At 37.9% G+C, this 23,865-nt stretch overlaps 1 protein-coding gene across 1 annotated transcript; it reads left to right on the forward strand.

Annotated features, from left to right (window-relative positions):
* Nucleotides 1–8,071: 8,071 nt before the first annotated feature.
* LOC308694425 (CCN family member 1) lies at nucleotides 8,072–23,655 on the forward strand. Its single transcript, XM_081371935.1, has 5 exons — nucleotides 8,072–8,343; nucleotides 10,772–10,985; nucleotides 16,741–17,145; nucleotides 18,971–19,149; nucleotides 21,487–23,655. Exons 1-5 carry the CDS (start codon nucleotides 8,293–8,295, stop codon nucleotides 21,790–21,792), a joined length of 1,155 nt encoding a protein of 384 aa, XP_081228061.1. The 5' UTR covers nucleotides 8,072–8,292; the 3' UTR covers nucleotides 21,793–23,655.
* Nucleotides 23,656–23,865: the final 210 nt, after the last annotated feature.

A 23,865-nucleotide genomic window follows, 5' to 3' on the forward strand; every position in this document is an offset into this window, starting at 1 on the left:
GCACGTCTTTAATTGACGTCTATACAATGTCCAGAAAAGACGTCAAAAAAACTTTCATTCTGGCTTCTGTGAGGACGTCTTCTGGATGTCTAAAGCCCTATTCGGACGGGACTAGTTTCACAGGGGGACGTTAGAGAAATATCTGTTTCACAGACGTACTTTGAGATTTTAATCCTGTCCGAATCTGCCATGTCTGTCTTTTTCTCACACGACCTCTGTAAAAATTCCAGAGCAAATTACCTACTGTTTTTCGTCAAACTCGGCGGTCCTCAGAGAAATCTAATCCCGTCCGAATGCGAATGTCTGTGATTACCGGACATTTTTTTTCCAAAACGCTTTTTCTTATGTGTTTTGGTCAACGTGAACTGCCATACAATCTCTCACTATCGCGCCGGTATTCAAGTTTCTGCTTTTTGCGCACCGATAATGGATGTAAATGTGTTTGGTAGCCTACACTGCGAAGAAAAAATTAAATAAAAAATGAAATCAACAAGAAGAGCCAAATCACGTAAACTGTTAAGACTGGCTACTGTAATATCAGTTTCAGGTAAGATTACTTTCATTTCTGCACTTAATTACATAACGTGTAAATTATATTTAACGTGTAAGTTAAAACTTTTTATTCCAGTGGGTTTATTATAAGAACCCAGTTCTATAAAATCATGATGATAAATCTATGTTTAGTTTTTTTTTTATACTACAATTTTTATAAAAGGTTTACAAAACACTAAATACGTTAGGACGTTTTACTTTATATTTCAAAGTGCTTAATTTTAAAAGTACTTAATTTCAAATGACCATACGCAATCCACGCATTCTGAACACGTGATCTTCTGCAATGCCCACATGTAAAACAGACACTCCTACCTCGGTAATAAACACGGAGATGTTAGTCCCGTCCGAATCCATACATGAAATCACAGACGTAGGTTGATAAGAATTGTAACTCAAACGTCGTTTGGAAAACTAGTCCCGTCCGAATAGGGCTTAAGAATGACGTCTTTAGCACGTCTTTAATTGACGTCTATACAATGTCCAGAAAAGACGTCAAAAAAACTTTCATTCTGGCTCCTGTGAGGACGTCTTCTGGATGTCTAAGAATGACGTCTTTAGCACGTCTTTAACTGACGTCTATACAATGTCCAGAAAAGACGTCAAAACTTTCATTCTGGCTCCCGTGAGGACGTCTTCTGGATGTCTAAGAATGACGTCTTTAGGACGTCTTTAATTGACGTCTATACAATGTCCAGAAAAGACGTCAAAAAAACTTTCATTCTGGCTCCTGTGAGGACGTCTTCTGGATGTCTAAGAATGACGTCTTTTAGACGTCTTCTGGACGACTTTTTGCTCGCTGGGTATATAAGGAAAACCCGTAACGGCAAAGATGGCGGTTGTATGCACATGTCCCGCCCCTCCCGCTGGAAAGCCAATCATCTGCTTTTAACAGTCAGCAGCTGACCACTAAGGAGCGAATGTACAGTGACGTGACATAACTGCCATATTCAACCTGTGCTTTCGCGCTGTGGCTGGCGCTGAGCCAAAGACGGACGCGCTCCCCAGCTAACAAAAAAAGGTCCCCAGAACGTCCCCTAAATGGCCTGTGCGAACGTCCCCCCGAACGTCCCCATGTGGAGTCCGCTTGATGTCCCGCGGACGTTCGCGAAGACGTCCTCCGTACGTTCAAGAGGACATTCACAGGACCACCAGCGGCCATTCGGAACGTTTAGGGGACTTTTGCGTTTAGTACCCTGAATATCATTATATTTTATTCTACTTCTGGCTAACCAAAGAAAACACACACGTTGTAAGGAACAAAGTAAATGTATTTTATTTGAACATACGTGTTGTGCTCTTTCAGTGTGTGTGTGTCTTCAAACGCGCTGGCAGCTGTGTGTGTGTGTTTGTCCGTCAGCTGTGGGGTTAGTCCAGCAATTCTTCCCCTTGGCATCTACCTAAAACAACAAAATAAACACATTCAGTAGTATTATGATTGTATATGTCTATATAATATATCCATATATGTTAAATATAACGTCGTCTCTTCTCATCATAACATTAACGTTAGCTTCGTAGTGTTAGCATACGGTTTGCAGCGGTACACGGCAGACAACTTAAGCAAACGTTTTAAAAGGTAACATTTTCATATAATTTAAAGATGGACAGTGGTTACGGTAACTAATGTATACTAATTTAAAAATTAAAAATACCTTTTAGACAGACGAAAGAGAAAACACAAGGCCGTGTCTGAGGAGGACCGTTATAACTGTCACTACAGCTGAGCGTTGCCATGGATACATGGTGCGTACCATAAGGAATGACGTCACTCGCTTAGGTGCACTTGATCGTCACTTGCTTGTTTCTCCCCGTGTAGCTATATTACACTCTTTTTTTTGTTATTTGAGCTGCATGTGCTATCAGTCAGAATAATTGTGCAATAATTAGAATAACATTTTTCCTAAAATAACTTCTTTTGAATAAAACCAGTCACCTTCGCCTGACCAACAGTTTGATAATTTAGGATAGGATAGGACAGTTAGGATAATTTTATGTCTTACCTGTGTTATTCTCCACTTTCTTCCCAGCAATGTGCTTTTCCATTCTTCACGTTTTACTTGGCTGCCGTTTTCCTCAAGTCGATGCATTCTTTTAGAGCTCCTGCATTCAACCTTATTTTCTTCATGCATGAATAGCCTATAAATTGTAGCTTATATATGACCCTGGATCACAAAACCAGTCTTATGTTGCACGGGTATATTTGTGGCAATAGCCAACAAAACATTGTATGGGTCAAAATTATAGATTTTTCTTCTATACCAAAAATCTTAGGATATTAAGTAAAGATCATGTTCCATGAAGATATTTTGTACATTTCCCACGAATCCCACCTTAACCCTCTGATGGTCTTCGTTTAGGAGTCACGTTCGTGGCCAGATGTATAAATCTCAATTAAAAAAAAAAAAAAACATTACCCATAAGACTGGTTTTGTGGTCCAGGGTCACATATTAAAATATGATATTTGAATCAATTATCATATTTTGATGTTTAAATTATAACGCTGAAAACAGTCTTGTGATTTGATTACATCTTTAACTAGTGATAGAAGTTACTAAGTTTATTATCTTAACATAATTAAAACACTAACATTTTTAACAAACTTAATTTTACAATTAATTCAAATATTTTTAGTTTATTTGCATTTAGCCTATATTTTTGTTTAATTATTCTTTTGTCTGAGTTGCAAGCTGTCAGGTCTGATGATAAAAGAAAACGCATGTGCGACTGGATTTTGCAAGTGTTGTCATGGAAATGGCAGGTGAGGGACGAAATAGGGACGTTCGCACACTGGCCCGGACAAATGTCCTCAGAACGTCCGTCACCGAACGTTACAAAGCGGACCAAATGCGAACGTCATTGGAATGTCCGTCACCGAACGCTACAAAGCGGACCAAATGCGAACGTCATCGGAATGTCCGTCACCGAACGTTACAAAGCGGACCAAATGCGAACGTCATTGGAATGTCCGTCACCGAACGTTACAAAGCGGACCAAATGCGGACGTCCTCCGAACGTCCACTCGGGAACGTTACAAAGCGGACCAAATGCGGACCTAAGGGGACGTTCGAAAAGTCCGGGGGACGTCCCCTGTTAGCTGGGTCAGCGCTTGTCATAGGCTCTATCACAACTGTTCAGTGTTTTAACCACATAATGTTTATTTTAGGTTTCAGACATTTAAATACATATAATTGTTTAAGTGCTTGGCACAACCGGCATTCTGGATAGAGACGTAAGTGAAGTTTGGTGTCCTGAACGTGAACCCTTGCGCATGCGTAGTAAAGGTATAACCTGTGGGGGAAAAGGCATTTTAAATCTTATTTTGGGGCAAAGTCATCAAACTTTTTCAGCAATTTTTATCATATTTTACTGCTGTTTCTATACATGCAGTTTTTATGTCCCAGTGACCAGAGAAAGTGCAGTTCTGACTCTCTGCCCATTCATTTAGATAGGAGCCTGGTCTTGTTAGTCCGAAATAACTGCCCGGAGGCGTTGCCAAGATGGCGGCCGAGTGGCACGACTTGCCTAAAAGGACTTTGGTTATTTTTGGCTCCCGCTAATCCTCATTAATCTTTATTTTAATTGTTGTTTTTATGTCTATATCTTTATTACAGATTATGTGTATTATGTTATTTTACTTACCTGTGTGGTTATTTTTGTCATTTTGCCCAATTTAAGTTGTATTTGTGTCTTTGGCCTATATGTGGAGATGAAAAGCACATGGTAATTAAATCTACGTCACATTTGTTTTATAGAGCAAAATAAGGGTGATTGTACTCAGAGGCTGCTTTTATTTGTTTTACATCAGGTATGTTTTCTCTGTATTTCGCTCTTGGCATTGTAATTGCATGGAAGAGAGCAAAATAAGGGTGATTGTACTCAGAGGCTGCTTTTATTTGTTTTACATCAGATCCCAGAGTAAAACCCAGTGAATCCGCCGCCTGTTGTCCCGTGTCTGTCTTCACAACGCAGAGAAAAGTGATTTTATAACTGGTGTCGCGAGCCACCGGTTACATAAATAAAGATTATTGGAGTAGCCTATGTTTTACAAGAAAATATTAGCATATTGAAGACTTTCTTAGCAATTTCTATGTGAACATTTTTTCTTATTTCTCTGCAAATCTCTTAAAAATATCAGATTATATTATTTGACATCCAGCCTGGCATGAAATTTATGATTAAAAAATCACTAAAATACTTTTTAGATTAAAAGAGTTTAATAAATAACGATTCAGATGTTTGCACTGATACAGTCAAGAAAAATATGTTTGTAGCATAATAAAAATATAATAGAAAGTGGTTACAGTCTTAAAATAAAACTATGAAAATGTACTTAAATGTTTTAAGTGTCTAATAACATAATTTCCAAAATGTTTTCCTCTTCATCTTCTCGGATCTTCGTATTTGGCATTGACCCCTGAAGGGTGTTACAATAATAATCATCAGACCCTCGCAGGTCATGTGACTGTCTCTGCAGGAACTGTGTGTGTGTGTGTGTATTAGGGTGTTTCCGGCACTGTCAGGTGTGTGTGTGTGTGTGTGTGTGTTTAGGGAGTCAACACAGCAGTTCCTGTTCTGGGTTAAAAATAACCTCAGAGACTAAAATTCCTCTCTCTCTCTTTCTCTCTCTCTCTCTCTCGGTCCAGCAGTGTGTTACACAACCTCCATAATAAACCCTCTTCATTTTAATAATAATATTTGGTTTCATAGCATTCTTGAGTTGTGATATGATGTGAATATTTCATTTCATACTCTTCAGATCAGTGTTTTTATTAACTCTGCATTACACTGTGCCTCGCTTTCAAAGTAAAATGCTCGAACCAACATATAATCCTCATAGGCAAATGTCAGCCGTTAAGCGACTGAACGCCAGTGGGCGGGGCCTATGGTGTGATGATGTATAACTATTGGTCGATGTCTTGCTCTGGAGGCGGACATATGCAAATGACGTCACAGATCCCACAGTATCAAAACAAGCTGTTTTTGGAGTTTGATTAAATAAATGCTTTGTTTATAATGAGGAGGACGTCTTAAAGGGACACTCCACCCATTTGCATTAAGCTTTGCATTGTTAGAAACCCAGTCATACTATTGAATGGTCGTGCAACACTCTCTCATTTTCCCCTGAGACGGGAGAAATCCGTTATTTACATTTTACACTTCCTCCTACAATGACGCGTCATTTTGCGTCATTGTAGGAGGAAGTGTAAGAGGGGGGGATTTCTGTTGAGACTACAAGCACTAGTTCCTCATCTTTCCCAGGGGGCGGGACCCGCTCACACTACAGACCTATTACAGATCAGTGGGTGGGACTTTACTCTCTGAAACTGAAAGCAATATCCTCCATCTTGTTTGAAGCTAAGCTAACAGGCGCTGTGGAGACAGATGTAAAGTTATGACAATAGCGGAGGAGAGTGCTCAATATGATATAGAAGAAGAGGATTTCGGAAGTCTGATGCTTGAATCAGGTGTTTGTGGCTACCTTTACAAGCCGCATTATAGCGAAGAGCAGCCGAGGCAGAAGACCTGCCTGCCGCGGACGAGGAGCCCGGACTGGCTCGAGTTAGGGCGGACTGGTGGCGCCGGTGATCTCACTATGCAACTACGAACCGCTACGAACACAGATAGAGTCCGTCTGCGGCAAAGAATTTCAACGATGACAATTTCTCCTGGACGAAATCTCTGAATCAGACGAGGACACGGACGTTTGTGTTGAGAACTATCCTAGTTTCGCACCGCATATGTTCTGACTGAACATCCAGGTACCATGCAATAATTCACCTTTTCGAAAGAAATACAAACGAGGAGTAATGCACTAGTGAGTTTGTCAACTAACTAGACATTTTGTGTGAATGTGAAATGAATTTCAAGCTCTGGTGGTAGCTAGCCTTGTAGACGGAAGAGTGATTTCTCTTATAGGCAGATATGCGCTTTCTGGATTAGTGGGAGTGGCTTGCGGAGCTGTGCAATGTGGTGCATTGTGGGAGTTGTTGTCTTTCATACAAATGCGTCCTGAAGTTATTTTTTGTCTTTCCTCGGTCACGAAGGCACCAAATTCAAAATTTATTTTACATTTCGACTACATATATGACCCACTTTAAATAAAAAACAATGTTCAAATGGGTGGAATGCCCCTTTAAGCTATGAAACTTGCAGGATGTTTTAATGAAGACCTCATATGTCAAAAGATCAAGACATATTAGATTTCTCATGTCATTTAAGAAAAATTAGATTAATAAGATTAATAAATGCTGAAGGTTCATTCTTAGTTCACGTTAACTAACGTAGTTAACTAATGAACCTAATTGTAAAGTGTTATCAAATATGTCTTTACACATTAGGTATCTATGGCATAAGTATCAATAATGCCATCAGATAGTAAAATATTTGTCGGTTCTAACTAAGTGTATTTGATGTGTTATGTGATGAATACCTGTATGGAAACATTTCATACACTTTCTTTCCCGTTAATGACCTTCGAAAAGTCTGAATGTCCTTCTTTCTGTTGCTCTGTGTTTGTACCTTTACTCAGTCTTTCCCTCCGGTTCTTACACACTCAACCTCTGCCCTCCATCTCTCTCTCTCTCTCTCTCTCTCTCTCTCTCTCTCTCTCTCTCTCTCTCTCTCTCTCTCTCTCTCTCTCTCTCTCTCTCTCTCTCTCTCTCCGTCTGTTTGATCTGGTCCTCACATTCCTCCACCCACACCTTTTTCCACATCACTCCATCCATCTCTCTCTCCATGTGCAGCGTGTTGGACATGCTGAGCTTTCCCACTCGACTCAAAACACCACCTGACCTGAAATATCTCAAATACACCCTAGTATGGTTTGTTTATTCAAATGAATATTTATAAATTCTAGTCCAAGTGTCTGTTGAAAACATCAGCAAGGAATATTGTCCTCATGACAACACACAAGAAAAAGAAAAATATATTCTCTCTTTTTTTTATTATAGCAACTTATTTTAATGTTTATTGTTCTTTGTTATTTTTATATTGTATATATTTTTTTCTTGTCGAGACTTGTTTTGTGCATACTGCTTTGGCAATATTGTATGTAAACAATCACAATCAATCAAGTAGCCTACTTTTAAAGTCAAATTGAAAATTGATACAACACACAAAAACATTGAAAAATGAAGTGAACGCGAGGAGGCGAAGGAAATGATGAATCAGGCTTCGCTGTGACTTCTGTTTAATTCATCTGATCCATCTCTCCATCAGTCTTCTCATGCAGGAAATCTGCTCTATTAATGCTGCAAACATCACACAGCTGAGTATATTTATCTTGCCTTGCACAAAGCACACAGCGGACAGAGCTGTGCGTGTGAAAGAGACTTTAAAGCATCCATAATATTTTTATTAAAACTTAAGTCAATAAACAGCAGACAGCAGCTCTTCTCTGGAATGGAGTCGTTTTTATGAATGACTGCATTCATCGCTGGCCACGCCTACAATCCGCCCGGAAGCTAAGCCACGCCCATTTATAAACGTATCCGCACAGCCGCGTTCTGATTGGGCGAGGGGGCGGGACTGCGATGATATCACAGCACAGCCGTATAAAGACTCACTGCAGTGTGAAAACAAGTGTTAGAAAGTAACTTCTGTGCTCGACTAACTGTCTCGTGCTGGAATAAACGCGCCTGTCTGGATTATTAACGCTCGTCTGTGAGAGTTGACCTGTTTTATTTTATTACAGTTTCACTACACCGTCCGTGGACATTGAATGGTTTATTGTGAAGATGAGGGATTTAATGTGTCTGTTGGTGTTTGGACTGATCATCTGCACGTCGGTAAGTCACAAGAGTTTAATGTAAACAATGTGTTCCGCAACAGTTCGTTTCATCAAAAAAAAAAAAAAAAATATATATATATATATATAAAATGAAGCATATATATATATATATATATATATATATATATATATATATATATATATATATATATATGCTTCAATATGTATGTGTGTGTGTGTGATAGTAATAAATTGTATGTTTTTTATAAACCTTAATCAATTTGCATGATCATATATCGATTAATCACATTTAATATATATATATATGTGTGTGTGTGTGTGTGTGCTGTCAAATCGATATATATATATTTATATAAAATATTTTTATATAAAATATTGTGTGAATATTTTATATATGTGTGTATATATATATATATATATATACAATTAACTTTTTATTCAATTCACAATTTTATATAAAAATATTAATATTCACACAATACTGCATAATAAGATTAATCATATTTATAATGTCATTTACTATCAATATATAGATTGATATCTATGCTTAGTTCCCTTGTCATTTCTTTAGCCAATTTGAGTGCAAAATCAACTCAGCTTAAAAGTCCCACTGAAGACACAGTCTGTGATCCATCATAACTAGACAACATTTGGACTTGGATTAGTCTAGTCGTGTGTGTTTGAGGCTGGAGCTTTTGCCTACGATCTGTCTGTAATCTGTACAGATCTGTATTCTCTTTATGGAGTATGAAAGCAGCACGATGTTCAATGTTCAATTTATTTATAAAGCACATATTAATACAACAACACAGTTGACCACAGTGCTGTACATGGAACAAAGCAAAATAATCATAAAATCACATTCAAATTCTATATCATTACAACACAGTCACAGATAAAACCAGAAAATCAGCACGATGACACCAAGGAGCCGCTCAGAGGTTCTGGCCCTGTTAATGAGACTCAGATCTGCACACCTGAGAGACTCAACCCATCCTTATGGCTCCTGTGGATCAGAAATAGACCAGCACAGGCTCAAAATAACCCAGGCACAACAACCCAGCCCCACATCCTGCTCCATTGACCCCGGCTCCAGAACCGGCCCCGACTTATGCTTTGATCTCAGATCCACATATGGGTCTCGAGTGACTCAAGAGCTCGTCTCCTCCGGTTTTAAGATGCCGGGCGTTCTCAGAGAACTTGGCTGGGTATTTCACAGAGCCATCGGGATGCCGGGGAAACAGGTGCAGCGCTTTAGGAAGTGATCCAATGGAAATTGGCTTCAATGGAAAAACCCTTCGGAATGACGTGGATCCCGGACAGGGAATCACTCCTTTGAACCTGATTCACCTTGACTTCACGAGAGCCGATCGAATTTCTAGCAGCTGGCCATATCACAGTGTATGCTAATGCAAATTAATTATACATTTAAATTAACTTTCATTAGTATATTTAAAATGTATAAAATCACTTTAAATATGCTAATGAAAATGTATTTTTTATATCAATATATGTTAATGCACATTAATACTACATTTAAAAACATTTTCATTAAAATATTTTAATATATAAAAATCATAAATTTTAAATATGCTAATGAAAATTAGGTTCAATGTAAAAAGAAATATTATATATTTAAATAAACGTTCATATCTAAAGAATTTTATTTTACTTTAATAAGGTATATGTTTTTATCAAAGTTAAGTAAATTCGCAATATCCTATATTGTGACATATACACTAATGCATTCTTTTAAGAACTCAAACATTTTATAGCTATATTTAAATTAACAGACAGACAGGGAAACACTCCTTTGACCCCGATTCATCTTCAATTTATGAGAGGCGATATATGTACACAATATATGCTAATACAAATAAATTATGCATTTAAATTAGTGCTGTCGAATCGATTAATTGTGACTAATTGCATCTGACATAAGGGTCTGTAAATATACACTGTATATATATATATATATATATATATATATATATACAAACTTTTATGTTAGATGCGATTAATCGATTTGACAGCACTAATTTAAACACATTTTCATTAGACTTTCAAAAAACACATTTTATAAGTTTAAATTAATTTATATTACAGCATTTGCTTATGCAAATTAATTTAAATGTATAAAAATTTGCATTATCATGCATTGTGACGTACGCTAATCCAAATTTATAAGAAATCAAACATTTTCTACATTTAAATGAACAGGCATCTTAACTTTACGAGAGGCGATTTCATTTCCAGCTGTCAGCCATCCTGATTAACCACAATTATATTCAATTACAATTATATGTATTTAAAAAAATAATTAATGTATAATACATATATTAATGTATTTTTTTATTAAGTGAAGTTATGAGAACAACCATTAGATGTATGCAGAGGTTTTATGTGTCTGCAACATTCAGTTGCACAGAGCTCAATCTGAACCCCCTGTGTGTGTGTGTGTGCAGGTTTGTGCAAGGTGTCCTAAGGTGTGCCGGTGTCCGGGTGAGCGTGCCACGTGCCCGCCGGGTGTGAGCGCGCTGCCCGACGCCTGCGGCTGCTGTACAGTCTGTGCCGCTCAGCTGAACGACGACTGCCACGACCACAGGCCCTGCGACCATCACAAGGGCTTGCACTGTAACTATGGCAACGATGTGGCCAGTCTCCACGGAATCTGCCGGGGTGAGTCAACAAAACAACACACACACAAAACAATATTTGATTTCTGGGGATTTCTTTAAAAATTATACATTTAATACATGTAAAAAATCACAATATATGCTAATATAAACTCACGATATATGCTAATACAAACTCATGATATATGCTAATATATACTCACGATATATGCTAATACAAACTCACGATATATGCTAATATAAAATCACGATATATGATAATACAAACTCACGATATATGCTAATATAAACTCACGATATATGATAATACAAACTCACGATTTATGCTAATATAAACTCACGATATATGCTAATATAAACTCTAGATTTATGCTAATATAAACTCACGATATATGCTAATACAAACTCACGATATATGCTAATATAAACTTACGATATATGCTAATACAAACTCACGATATATGCTAATATAAACTCTAGATTTATGCTAATATAAACTCACGATATATGCTAATACAAACTCACGATATATGCTAATATAAACTTACGATATATGCTAATACAAACTCACGATATATGCTAATACAAACTCACGATATATGCTAATATAAACTCATGATATATGCTAATACAAACTCACGATATATGCTAATATAAACTCACGATATATGCTAATTTAAACTCATGATATATGATAATACAAACTCACGATATATGCTAATATAAACTCACAATATATGCTAATATAAACTCTAGATTTATGCTAATATAAACTCACGATATATGCTAATACAAACTCACGATATATGCTAATATAAACTCACGATATATGATAATACAAACTCACGATATATGCTAATATAAACTCATGATATATGATAATACAAACTCACGATTTATGCTAATATAAACTCACGATATATGCTAATATAAACTCTAGATTTATGCTAATATAAACTCACGATATATGCTAATACAAACTCACGATATATGCTAATATAAACTTACGATATATGCTAATACAAACTCACGATATATGCTAATATAAACTCACGATATATGCTAATATAAACTTACGATATATGCTAATACAAACTCACGATATATGCTAATATAAACTCACGATATATGCTACTACAAACTGTTTCAATTTTATACATTTAAATACATTTTCATTTTAATATATATACTATATATATATATATATATATTAGTAAAGTTTCAATGTGTAAAATGTATGATTTTTATATAGATTTTCATTAACGTATTTAGATGTTTAAAATTGATACATTTTATAGATTTAAATAATGTAAAGAAAATCAATTTATATGGCACATATATTACAATACAATGCTACTACCAATTAATGTAAATTTCTATAATGTATAATTTTCATATACTTATATTTATTTACTGAACATTCATTTTAATTAAAACACTCTATTCTAATTTTATGTTCATTCATCAAATGTATTATTCCTGAATATATTTATTGAAAATGTGTACATTTATTCAAAGGTTTGAATGCATTCACGTAATGTCCAAATAATTATCATGAATAATTAATTTAAAGACTCATTTTTGAATAATTTCACAGAGGACTGGTGTAGTCTGGCCGCCATCTGCTTGGGGTTTTATCTTTATTAAGACATGCACATTCATTTCCTCACATACAGAGGATATTTTGTGCGCTGGGGTAGATGCTATATTAAGGCAGGTATTTGGGTTGGACTAAAGGGGGGTTTAAGGGGGCGTCTCAACACACCCAAAGACCATCTGACGCTCGACAACATTGTAAACAAGTCAAAATTCCACTCGGCCCTAAACATAGAGCCTCTCTCATAAAAGCAGAGGATAGAGTGTCAATCTCTGTTTAACCCCTGACTGTCACACTCTGTGCAGGTCATCTTCTTTCTGGATAATAACTCAAATCATTCAAGCTTGAACCCTCTGTAGGAGGTCAAAACAAATGCCAGTTGATCTAAACGATGTTTAGATAAGCCCGGGACACACCAAGCAGGACAGTTTTTCCTCAGTGTGTTTCGCACGGTCGGCTGAAATTGGTCCGTGTCGTCGTTTTTTCGGCCGATTCGACATGTTGAATCGGTGTCGGGCCGTCGGTGAAAGAGAGAACTCTGATTGGCTGTTCAGCTTAATGAACGAGTCACTGCACGAGAATAATAGCAAAACAGCGAGCAAAGAAGTCAAAACGGTATAGATAGAAGTCTGTTATAATGTTACGTCATCTTATGTGTTCCTTGGCGAATATTTCAATATTAACATGAGCGGAGTGGAATAAAGAAAGTGTTTAGCAGGATTGATATTCAAAACAGTAAGCACACACTGCTTTGTTACGGTTTGTGTATCTGCAGCGTCGGTTTCCCTTTTTGAATGACAAATATAGATGAATATATCTGCAGAAATAGACAGTTGACTCATTCACACGCAGGCGCAGAAAGCACATGCTAGCTGACAGTCGGCAGTAGTTCTCTCGTGTGTTCAAGTGCAACCTTTCCCCCGACGCGAGGCGACTACACAGTCGGCTTTCATCTGCGCTAGTTCTTTGGCATTGGTTTAGTGTGTCCCGGGCTTGAGATATTTTTACTGGAAAACAACACACAAAACTCCAGCTAACACACATATGCCTTAAGAATGTTTTGCTTATGTTCCCATTAAGTTATGCAACAACAACAACAAAAAACCCAACGACAACAACGTTATTTCTGAATATTCTCTGAATGTTCAAAATGTTGAGTATTTTTAATGTTTTTTGTTTCTCGGTTATTCCATTTTATCATTCTTCCGTCCCCATTGGTAGATATTTTTTCTTGTTTAAAGCAAAAAAAAAGCAAATATTTTTTCTTGTTTAAAGGGGTCATATAATGGTACATGCACTTTTACAAGTTGATTGCACTGAAATGTCTGTTGGCAGTGCCTGTACACAACCATCCTATCATGATAAAAATCCATCCAGTGGTTTTGTTTTAATCTCCTTATATGTTTGACCCTCTCTGAAATCAAGCCGTTCGATATTGTGACGTCATAAGATCGTACGCCCCTCCCGCTATTGTGATTGACAGCTGTGTTGCAACACAAGACCCGCCCTGAGTGAGCTGTGACAGCCGTCATAGTAGTCCGCCATTGTGGATATGCTGGAGCAGAATGGCGTCTAAGCGATTGTGGTGTTCTGTTCTTAGATGAAATAAGGAACACAGCAGTAATTTGGATGTTCCTAAATCCGAGCCGTTGAAGAGTTTTGTTTTTGAAGCGATATGCCCAAAGGATTGACGCGGGGATTCCCTCACGGGGATTCCCCACGATCGTCCATGCTTTCATGTTTGCGCGAATCATTTCACACCAGACAGCTTTACAAACGAGAAAAAAACGGATCGGTACCAACGTGTTCCTGCTGAACCTCCAGAAAATGTGAGTGTAATGTTTTATTAACCTTTATATTAGTATTTATAATAATCTATGCGAAATTTGCAAACCTTGCTGCAGGCTTCACAATGAATGCATCTAAGGTTTACACTCAGGGTACATTACGGCATGTTTTCTATGTACGACCTTCTCAATATAATTCATAATCCCACGTTTATAATGAACAACGTGTGGTTATTGTGTTAGAAACGGTGTACGCACAGAACAGAGGGGCGGGGTGAGCAAAGCTCATTATCATTTAAAGCTGTATGCACTGAAACGGCGTGCTGAAAACAGAGCTGTTTTTGACCAGGTAAAATTAGTGTTTTCTTACAATACTAATGAGAATTTTTAATTAAAGTATATTACAAACTTTTAATTTAGACCCTAAAGAATCATATTAGCTTGTACAAAAATGGCATTATATGACCCCTTTAAATTTAAAGGGGCTATGTGTAGGTTTTTACTTTAAAAAATCTTTAAGATAGAGTTTTCATTTGTACATTTATGAGCCAACCATGATGTAATAGAAAGAATGACAACTTGACTGTCCACCACGGTTGCCTCTATCAGCCTGTAGGCTCAATTGTGTGTGGAGGAGTCGGGTCCGAATTGGCGCAAAAATTCACAAAATGTGACGTCATGCGCGTTCTCGTCTACTTGGGCTTACATCCGTACGGCAGCCATTAGTAAGCAGCGCCAATCGCTAGCAGGAGTGTTTCAAATGGACTCTGCAGACGGAAAGAAGCGACCAGCCTCCAGCACAATCCAGACACCCAACGGAAACTCCTCGTAAGTTAAAAAAAAAGAGAAGCCTTATCTAGTGTGGCCAAAATAGAGAGTGACCGGCGTCGGGCAAAGACAAGAGTCAACATCGGAGCGGCATTTGATTCTTGGAGGGAGCTCTGGTCAGCGCTGGGTATAAAAACATACCCCGAGCTGGCTTTCTTTTTACTTACCTCTGTAAACATGCTGGTGAATCTCGATGAGCCGTCTCTGGTTGCTGTGGTCGTGCTCGTACGAGCGTGCGCACCGAGAACGAGCATGAGACTGGCTGCAGTTTCTCTAACGGCCACTGGTGTCAGTAACGGTTAGAAATTTCAGAACTTACGCAATGCTCCTTTAAAGCTAAATTTAATTTTTTTTTTTCAGAAATCAAGACTTATTTACCAACAGCTTGCTCCAACGCAAACCCTCTTTAGCCTTTTAAAAAACTACTGACACGCAGTGAAAAACGAGTGCTGAAAAGATGTGGACACAGTTATTTTTTAGCTGACCTTATTGCACATTATGCATTTGTGGGAGTTTCCATTTCAGATGCTAAATTTATTTATTATTATTTAAATGAATCATGCAAGCTGATTTACTAAGGTTTGTGCTAGTCAATTTACTAGTATTTGTGGCATTATTTACAGCCCCCAAAAAAGCATGTCTTAAACCAGACGCTAATTTTGGTAGATTGTGTTGGTTATTATGGAAATGATCCGCTTGCATCTGTGTTCTTCAATTTGAGTAGATCAGGCGCTGAACTTTCCACTCCCATTGGCACTTTTATGGTCGCTCTCTCACGCTAATTGTCTCTGTTTAGTAAATCTGGCCCTTAATATTTTATGTCATTTTGCATCTCAAGTAAATGTATCTGTTTAAGAAAGTTTACATATTTGTACTGGAAAACAAGATAAAAAGTAACACATTAATTTGTGTTAATACTAATAATGGTAGGACTTTATAATAAGATGCAATTTGTTGCAAAGGGGTCATCGGACGCAAAATTCACTTTTATGTGGTGTTTGCATATAAATGTGTCTTTGCAGTGTGTGGACACAACCACCATACAATGAAAAAAATCCATTCACTCCTTTTTTTTAACCCTCAAAAAGCCTAAACATTCTCAATAATCAGGCCGTTTGGATTTTCTGAGCTATATGATGTTATAATGCTCATGCTCCGCGACCACTGACGGACTGTCCTGTATTAGCATATTTATGCCTATTAGCATATTTCTGCCCTCAGCCATTTGTATACTGTCCACCAAGGCATCAATTTACGTGTCTTGTGTCGACACCCCAATGGAAGAGAGGGGTGGGGTGAGCAGTTGCTCATTATAATTTAAAGAGACATGCACCGAAAAGGGTCGCTGTGAGCAGAGCTGTTTTTGAGGAGGTAAAAAGGGTTTTGTTTTACACAACCATTGAGGAATTTTAACCAAAGTATGTTACAAACTTTACATGAAGACCCTAAAGAATCATACCAACTTGTGGAAAAGCGTCCGATGACCCCTTTAACATTAGTTACATTAGAACTAACAATACTTCTTGTTTTGGAGAGATTGAATGTAATTGTAATTTCCAGTTCCCTACTTTCCTTCCGTCTTTCAGCTAAACTGGAAGGTCGCTCTTGTGAATATAACGGCCGGATGTATCAGAACGGAGAGAACTTCCACGCAGGCTGCAAACACCAGTGCACCTGTATCGACGGGGCGGTGGGCTGCGTGCCCCTTTGCCCCACAGACATTCCCCTGGCGTCGCCGTCCTGTCCCGCACCTCGACTGGTCAAAGTCCCGGGCCAGTGCTGCCTCAGTGTGGACTGTCACGGCGAGTCCTCGGTCCTGCTGCCCGTGTTCAGGCGCCCACGACCGCCCCCATACCTGTTCCCTGACCTGCACGCCTTCAAGAAGCCCCGGCCCAAGCCGTACCCCTACAAGCCCAAAGACCCCCTGAGCAACGAGCTCACAGAGGTGGAGCACAAGTGGGACAAACCACGCAGTCGAAAACACCTGCCAGGTGAGGGCGCTATTCTGGTCTGTGTCCTCAAGTTTTGTAGTTTCCTTGGTCAGCAAATGTCAACCATGTCAAAATCATGCTAGACTTGCACCAAATAAGCATAACACAGTGTGGACCAGCATGTAAAAATGTAAGAGTCCAATCTGTTAAGACAAGACATTACTGGTAAAACCATTGTTTGTTTTCATGCACTGGTCAGTTTTGAGATTTGGCTTCCATAACTTCTTTCAGACCAGTGAAAAGAAAACACATTCAAGTGTTTATTTTCGTCACTTTATCTATTTGTGTCTGTAGATTTCAGTTACAGTACATATCTTTATAGTTTGTGAGTTTTTTCCAGCACTTCAGCAGCTCTAACACACACCAAACTTTACAGTTTTATTCCTGTCTATATTCTGAAGGCTTTTACTGAGGGGTTTGTTCATATATCATTCATCTGATTTTATACAACAGTTTATTCCTAAAAACATGATGATAATGTATTTTCTTCTGTCCGTTGACAGTATTTTCTGATTTATGAAGTGATAAAAAGAGATATCCAAAATCCCTTCTGTAAAAACCTTTAACATTAATAAGTTAACAAAATAAAACAAGAACTTTGAATCTGGCTGCATCCAATGTTCAGATTAATCTTCTGGATTTTTTTTTTTTTTGCGAATTAATGCAAAATTAATTAGAAAATGCCTCATATTTAAACATTTCAGAAAAATTGTTAAACAAAAACAAATTTCTTAATGAACTGTGGTTAATCAAGTATGGTGATAACTATTGGTTAAAATGTTTACCAATTCTAGTATTGTTTTATTCTAGTATCATTGAGGTACTATTATAGTTGTTTTAAATATTTATTTTTGCATTTTCCATTTTAATGTGTTTTTGTCATTTTTATTAGTTATTGTTTTTTTAACTGTCTGTAGTTTTTCATATTTTTATTCCAGTTTTATTTTTATTTTTATTATTTATTTTATTATTATTGGTGTTATTTTAATACATCAATTTAATCTCAATGAAAAATTAAGTAAGTTTTTTTTACACACATATATATATATATATATATTAGGGCTGTCAAACGATTAATCGCGATTAATCGCATCCAAAATAAAAGTTTGTGTTTACATAATATATGTGTGTGTATGGAGTATAATTATTTTCTATATATAAATACACACACATGCATATATATTTAAGAAAAATGTGTTATTTATATATAAAATATTTATATATAATATAAATTATATATAATATAAATATATATACATAGTATATACATGCAAATATTTCTTAAATATATATATGCATGTGTGTGTATTTATATATAGAAAATAATTATACACTGTACACACACATATATTATGTAAACACAAACTTTTATTTTGGATGCGATTAATCGCGTTTAATCGTTTGACAGCCCTAATATATATATATATATATATATATATATATATATATATATATATATATATATATAAAATTTATTTTAATATAATAACCCTGGCTCAGGATGCGAGATGTATTGCTGCCGTCATAGACGTCTGATTAGCATATGTTTACATAAACCAACAATTAAGAGTATTGCAGCAGAGTGCAAGAATGTGTCCTGTGTGGGTTTCGGTTCAATTAACAATCAGTCCCAATGTGAGCTGTGGCGGTTTCTTCTGCATGCACTTCTGTGTGAGTGTTTGTGTTTAGCAGCCCGCCGCTTCTTTCCCAGTAGATCCTTGTGAACCAGTCCCACACATGCTCCGTAATCACTTTCTCTGTGCGTCAGTGTTCCCTGTTGGGTGAATGGTGCCTGTGTACTAACTTACCCTCTCTCTCTCCCTAGCGTGGAAGCAAGCGGGACGGCAATGTGTCGCTCAGACGACAAGCTGGACACCTTGTTCCCGCAGCTGTGGGATGGGCGTCTCGTCTCGGGTCACCAATGAGAACGCTCAGTGCAAACTGCTGAAGGAAACCAGACTCTGCAACATTCGTCCCTGTAGTTCTGTGGCTGTGCCTATAAAGGTAAAGATCTCAGAAAGCATCTGCACATTTACCACACGATCCCGCTAAACAGACCAGTATATCTCTGCATAAAGAGCTTGAGAAATCTTCATTGTTTCACAAAAAGAGAAAATCAGCCTCTGAACAACATTTACACTGCAAAACAAGTATTTTGTCTTGTTTTCCAGTACAAATATCTCAAAATTCTTACATTAAGATACAATTAATTGAGAAGCAAAATTATGCCGTTTTCTGAAAAAAGGAAAGAAAAAAATCAGTTAAGTGACTTTGCACTAAAAGTTTGCTAGAAAAATATCTGCCAATAGGATTAGAATTTTATTTATTTTTTCTGACCCTATTGGCACTTTTTTCTTGTTTTAAGAATGAACTAAATTTTTATTATCAATTTTTCAGAAAACAAGACTTAATATCTTAAGTAATTTTGCTTCTCAAGTAAATGTATCTTGGTGTAAGAATGTTCAGATATTTGTACTGGAACACAAGAGAACAATACTGAGAAAGAAAATATTTTTTTGCAGTGTGTCTTGGTCCACCAGCTACAGCAGCACCAAACCTTGTACCAACCAACTAAAAACATTAATTAAATTAAATCCATCAATTTAAACCATGCAATCATTATTTGGCCTTCGGCTCTTTCTTGCCTAAATCATAAACATCAGCTTAAAGTAGAAAAGGAAGCCCAATAGTTGTTTACTGTCTTGAGTACTTCTTTCTCTAGATATAGTATTCGTAACTAGCACAATCTCACAATGCAAATGTTGTTCTTTCAACGTTTCGCAGTGTGTAAGCAAAATGTCTACGATTATTTTGGAGGATTTTTTAAAAGCCTTGCTTGTAAATGAAAATGATTAGGAATCCGGTATTTGAAGCAAGCAAAATACAACAATAGTCACATTAGCAGTACTTTAGCCCTAAAGTAAATAAACTGACTAGAGAAGCAACACTGCATCAGAAATTAGGACTTGTTTTAATCTACGAAAGTGTATTTTGTCTTTCTGCACTGGATGCTTTTTCACGTGCGCAGGACTGTCCCAGGTCTGACAAAGCGCTATACACTTAACTCATAATAAATCCACATGATCTCTATTAGCGCCATTCAGAGCACTACCTAAGGCTAAGGCCCTGTTTACACAAGTGTATTTTTCTCAGCAAAGTTTGCAGATCTGTGTCCATGTTATTGTTTACACGGTCGTCGAGGCTGGTCTGTTCCAGTAACGTAATATGGGCAGCCACGCCTTCGTTTTATAAAGTATCCGTTTTGGTCCATTTACACGTAACCCTGGAGTTTTCAAACTAAAGCATTTCCTGAAGTCTCTCTTTTCGAGGGTCAAAAACTGTGGAGTAGTGTAGACACCAAGTGTAACTGTAGCAAACATTATGCGTTTTAAAACGAAAAGGCACTAGTGTAAAGAGGGCCTAAGTGTATCCCGTTATTCCCCAGACAGCAATATAGAGTCGGCCTAGATCCGGCCCACATCTGGTTCACGTGGATTCCACACGGCCCGGATCTGGGCCGACACTATGTTGCTTTCTGGGTCAGTCTTTCGTTCAGGAACTTGCGTACACTGATTTTGCGTCATGTCTAGGAAAACTTTCCAGTGTAAGTTAAATTAATTAGATGTTACATATTGTTGCAGAGATTATATGAATTTTGTAAAAATGTTTGCAAATGAATCACCACACGCTGAAGTGAGGTGCTTAAAGGATTAGTTCACTTCAGAATTCAAATTTCCTGATAATTTACTCACCCCCACGTCATCCAAGATGTGGATGTATTTCTTTTTTCAGTCGAAAAGAAATTAAGGTTTTTGAGGAAAACATTCCAGGATTTTTCTCCATATAGTGACTTCAATGCGGTCCAACGGTTTGAAGGTCCTAATTGCAGTTTCAGTGCAGCTTCAAAGTCTCAACACGATCCCAGCCGAGGAAAAGTCTTATCTAGCCAAACCATCGACCATCCTGGAATGTTTTCCTCAAAAACCTTAATTTATTTTCGACCGAAGAAAGAAAGACATGAACATCTTGGATGACATGGGGGTGAGTAAATTATCAGGAAATGTTCATTCTGAAGTAAACTAATCCTTTAAGCTAGTCCCATTGAGTCTTAAAACTCTTGCTGTCTTCACGGCCACGGTATTCTGCAAATACATAATTGAAGTAGAGAAGTGGTCAAGTGCAATGACCACAAGTGTGGGTATTGAGACAGGCCCTTAGTGTATCAAAAACATGGTGCTCTTGCTAAACTGATGTTTCCTCGTTAAACACATTGAAGTCATCACTGCACACTTGCTTTCCAGTGCAGATGTGAGTGTAACCTGCCTTGTGTTTGTCCAACAGAAGGGGAGGAAGTGTTCCCGTACCCAGAAGTCTCCCGAGCCTCTGCGTCTACGCTACGCCGGCTGTCGCAGCACGCGCCTCTATCGGCCCAACTACTGCGGGATGTGTCTGGACGGGCGATGCTGCTCCCCCCGCCGCACCCGAACGGCCCCCGTGCTCTTCGCCTGTCCTGACGGGGAGCGCTTCGAGAGGGCCGTCATGTTCGTGCAATCCTGCAAGTGCAACGACGAATGCGGGCACCTGAACGACGCTGCGCTCCCGCCCCAGCGCTGGCTCTACGGGGACATGCACAAGTTCGTCGATTAACGGCTCGTTCCTCTGAAGACCTGACCCTTTTGTCCTTCCCCGTCCAATAGAGTAGCGTTTCGAAGTGTAGACGCCCGGCCGAGGCCTCATTATAACGCAAATCCACGTGGAAAAGAAAGGGCCGTTTTGGTTTCCGATCCCTTGTACCAAGACCCTTAGAATAGATGCGCTTTCCCTGAGGATCTGGGACAGGACGTGTCCCTTGTCATGAATATATACAAATACAAATGGATTTTCTGGTCCTCACCATGAACAGTGATGCATTATGGAGCACCTGCACAATCTAAATGAGACTTCTTAAGCAGGTTTGGAGAATAAAAAAACAAGATTAGACACTTAAAATATGGTGGGACAGACTCTCAGCTTCACAAGGGCTGGTCTTTACTTCTTTTTGTAGTGATTGCTTTGCCTTGATGTTCAAAGAACCACCGGCAAATACAAGGGGAAACTCAATGGGGAGTCGTTTTAAGCTTTGGCTCGGCTGCTTGTGGACTCGACGCTGAGCCATTTTGTGAGCGCATGACTCCATCAACTCTCCGAGGGATACATGCCAAGCGCCGCAGCTCCCTGGCGTCAAAACGTCGGCTCCTCTGCTCCCAGCTAATTACAATCCTCTTCTATTGGGGAAGAAAGAAACCCAGTAACCCGCTGGTTTGCAATAAAAATATGTTTAAAACACCAGCATCTGATGTAAACATGTAATTTGAAAGTAATGGGTGGGACGGTTCTCTCAAACGCTGCTCCAGTCTGGTCTTTAATCTACCACGTGATGGCAGAGCCTCGTGCAAACGCACTGTTGTCGGTGTGTGTTTTATGATGCAGCGCTCTCTATTTTTGCCTGGCATTGGTGCATGAACTGACGGAGGTGATGTCGTGCCATCTGCCCTGAAGAACAAGGGTTTGAACAGGCTTTGAGACACAAATAACCAAACTTCTGGGGAAAAGAGAAGCCATGTTGTCATAGAATGATTGTGATCTTTTTTGCTAAGTTATGTTTCTCAATCATAAACATGTACCTCAATTAAGTAAAAAAAAATAATAATAATTTACATTTTTACATTTCTACCATGTTCGTTTCAGCAGCGTTTCGGAGAATGACTGCTGACTTGAACTGCATAAAATTGGACTACAACAATAGAGCCTAAAGTGATGAAATTGAACGGCTTTCTGTTGTTTCGTGTAAATTAACTATATTAATTGCCTCCTCGAATCAATTAATTTGCACAAGTTATTAAGGTGCGTTACATTACCGTTCAGCGAATTTTCGCGGGCAAAATCCAGTCAGGAATGTACGCATTCGTGAATTTATTCACGGGCAAAATATTTCCACGTAGATTTCACATTTATAAGGTAAAGTTAATCACGTGTTAACCCCTTGTTTTATACAGTCTATGGTTAACCCACAGAAATATTGATGAACATCATGGTTCAAATGACGGAGGTGCAACTAGTTAATTTCTGCAATGCATCGTACGGTTAAGCAGCGAGTTTTTAAAATGTGTAATCGTCTAGCAGGAGGAAGTTGTAAGACGATTACAAACCAAGCATAATTGCAATCGATCTGATTTAATTTTAGCTTATGTTTGTATGCTTTTATTAAAACGTATTTTTGTACAACAACAAAAAACAGTCTTTATGATTTATAATCAAATATACTGACAGAGTAGCCAATATGTGATTAAATGCTTCATAAAGTACCACATCCATCATGCTACACACTTTGATACTATTGAAAACAAGACTTACCAAGGTTTGGTTCTGGTGTAAGTTTTGCTCTAGGAAGTTCCTCATCTCGTTTGTGTTTTACCTCTGAAGACTGAGGACAACCACTCACCATGTATCAAATAAACTGGCTTGTAAAAACTCACTGCAGTCATGTGATTATTTCTAATTTGTTATATTGCAGATCAAGTATAATTATAATAGTATAGTTTGTTAGATTGCATGATAGCCTGAATTAACATTTTTAATTTAAAAATGGCAGTTTTTAAGTGAACAAAACAAAACTATTTAATGTGACAAAAGCAATTCTTGCAAAAAAGATGCAAAAAAAGTTGCATCTTGTGGTCACCA

Source organism: Scardinius erythrophthalmus (assembly GCF_964197995.2).
Source record: "Scardinius erythrophthalmus genome assembly, chromosome: 1".
Classification (NCBI taxonomy): Eukaryota; Metazoa; Chordata; class Actinopteri; order Cypriniformes; family Leuciscidae; genus Scardinius; species Scardinius erythrophthalmus.

Bases quoted from the DNA above. Each gene is read 5' to 3' on its own strand.
- LOC308694425 (XM_081371935.1), top strand. From the start codon at position 8,293: ATGAGGGATTTAATGTGTCTGTTGGTGTTTGGACTGATCATCTGCACG. The intron at 10,986-16,740 runs GTGAGTCAACAA...TCCGTCTTTCAG, and splicing joins TCTCCACGGAATCTGCCGGG to CTAAACTGGAAGGTCGCTCT. The intron at 17,146-18,970 runs GTGAGGGCGCTA...CTCTCTCCCTAG, and splicing joins CAGTCGAAAACACCTGCCAG to CGTGGAAGCAAGCGGGACGG.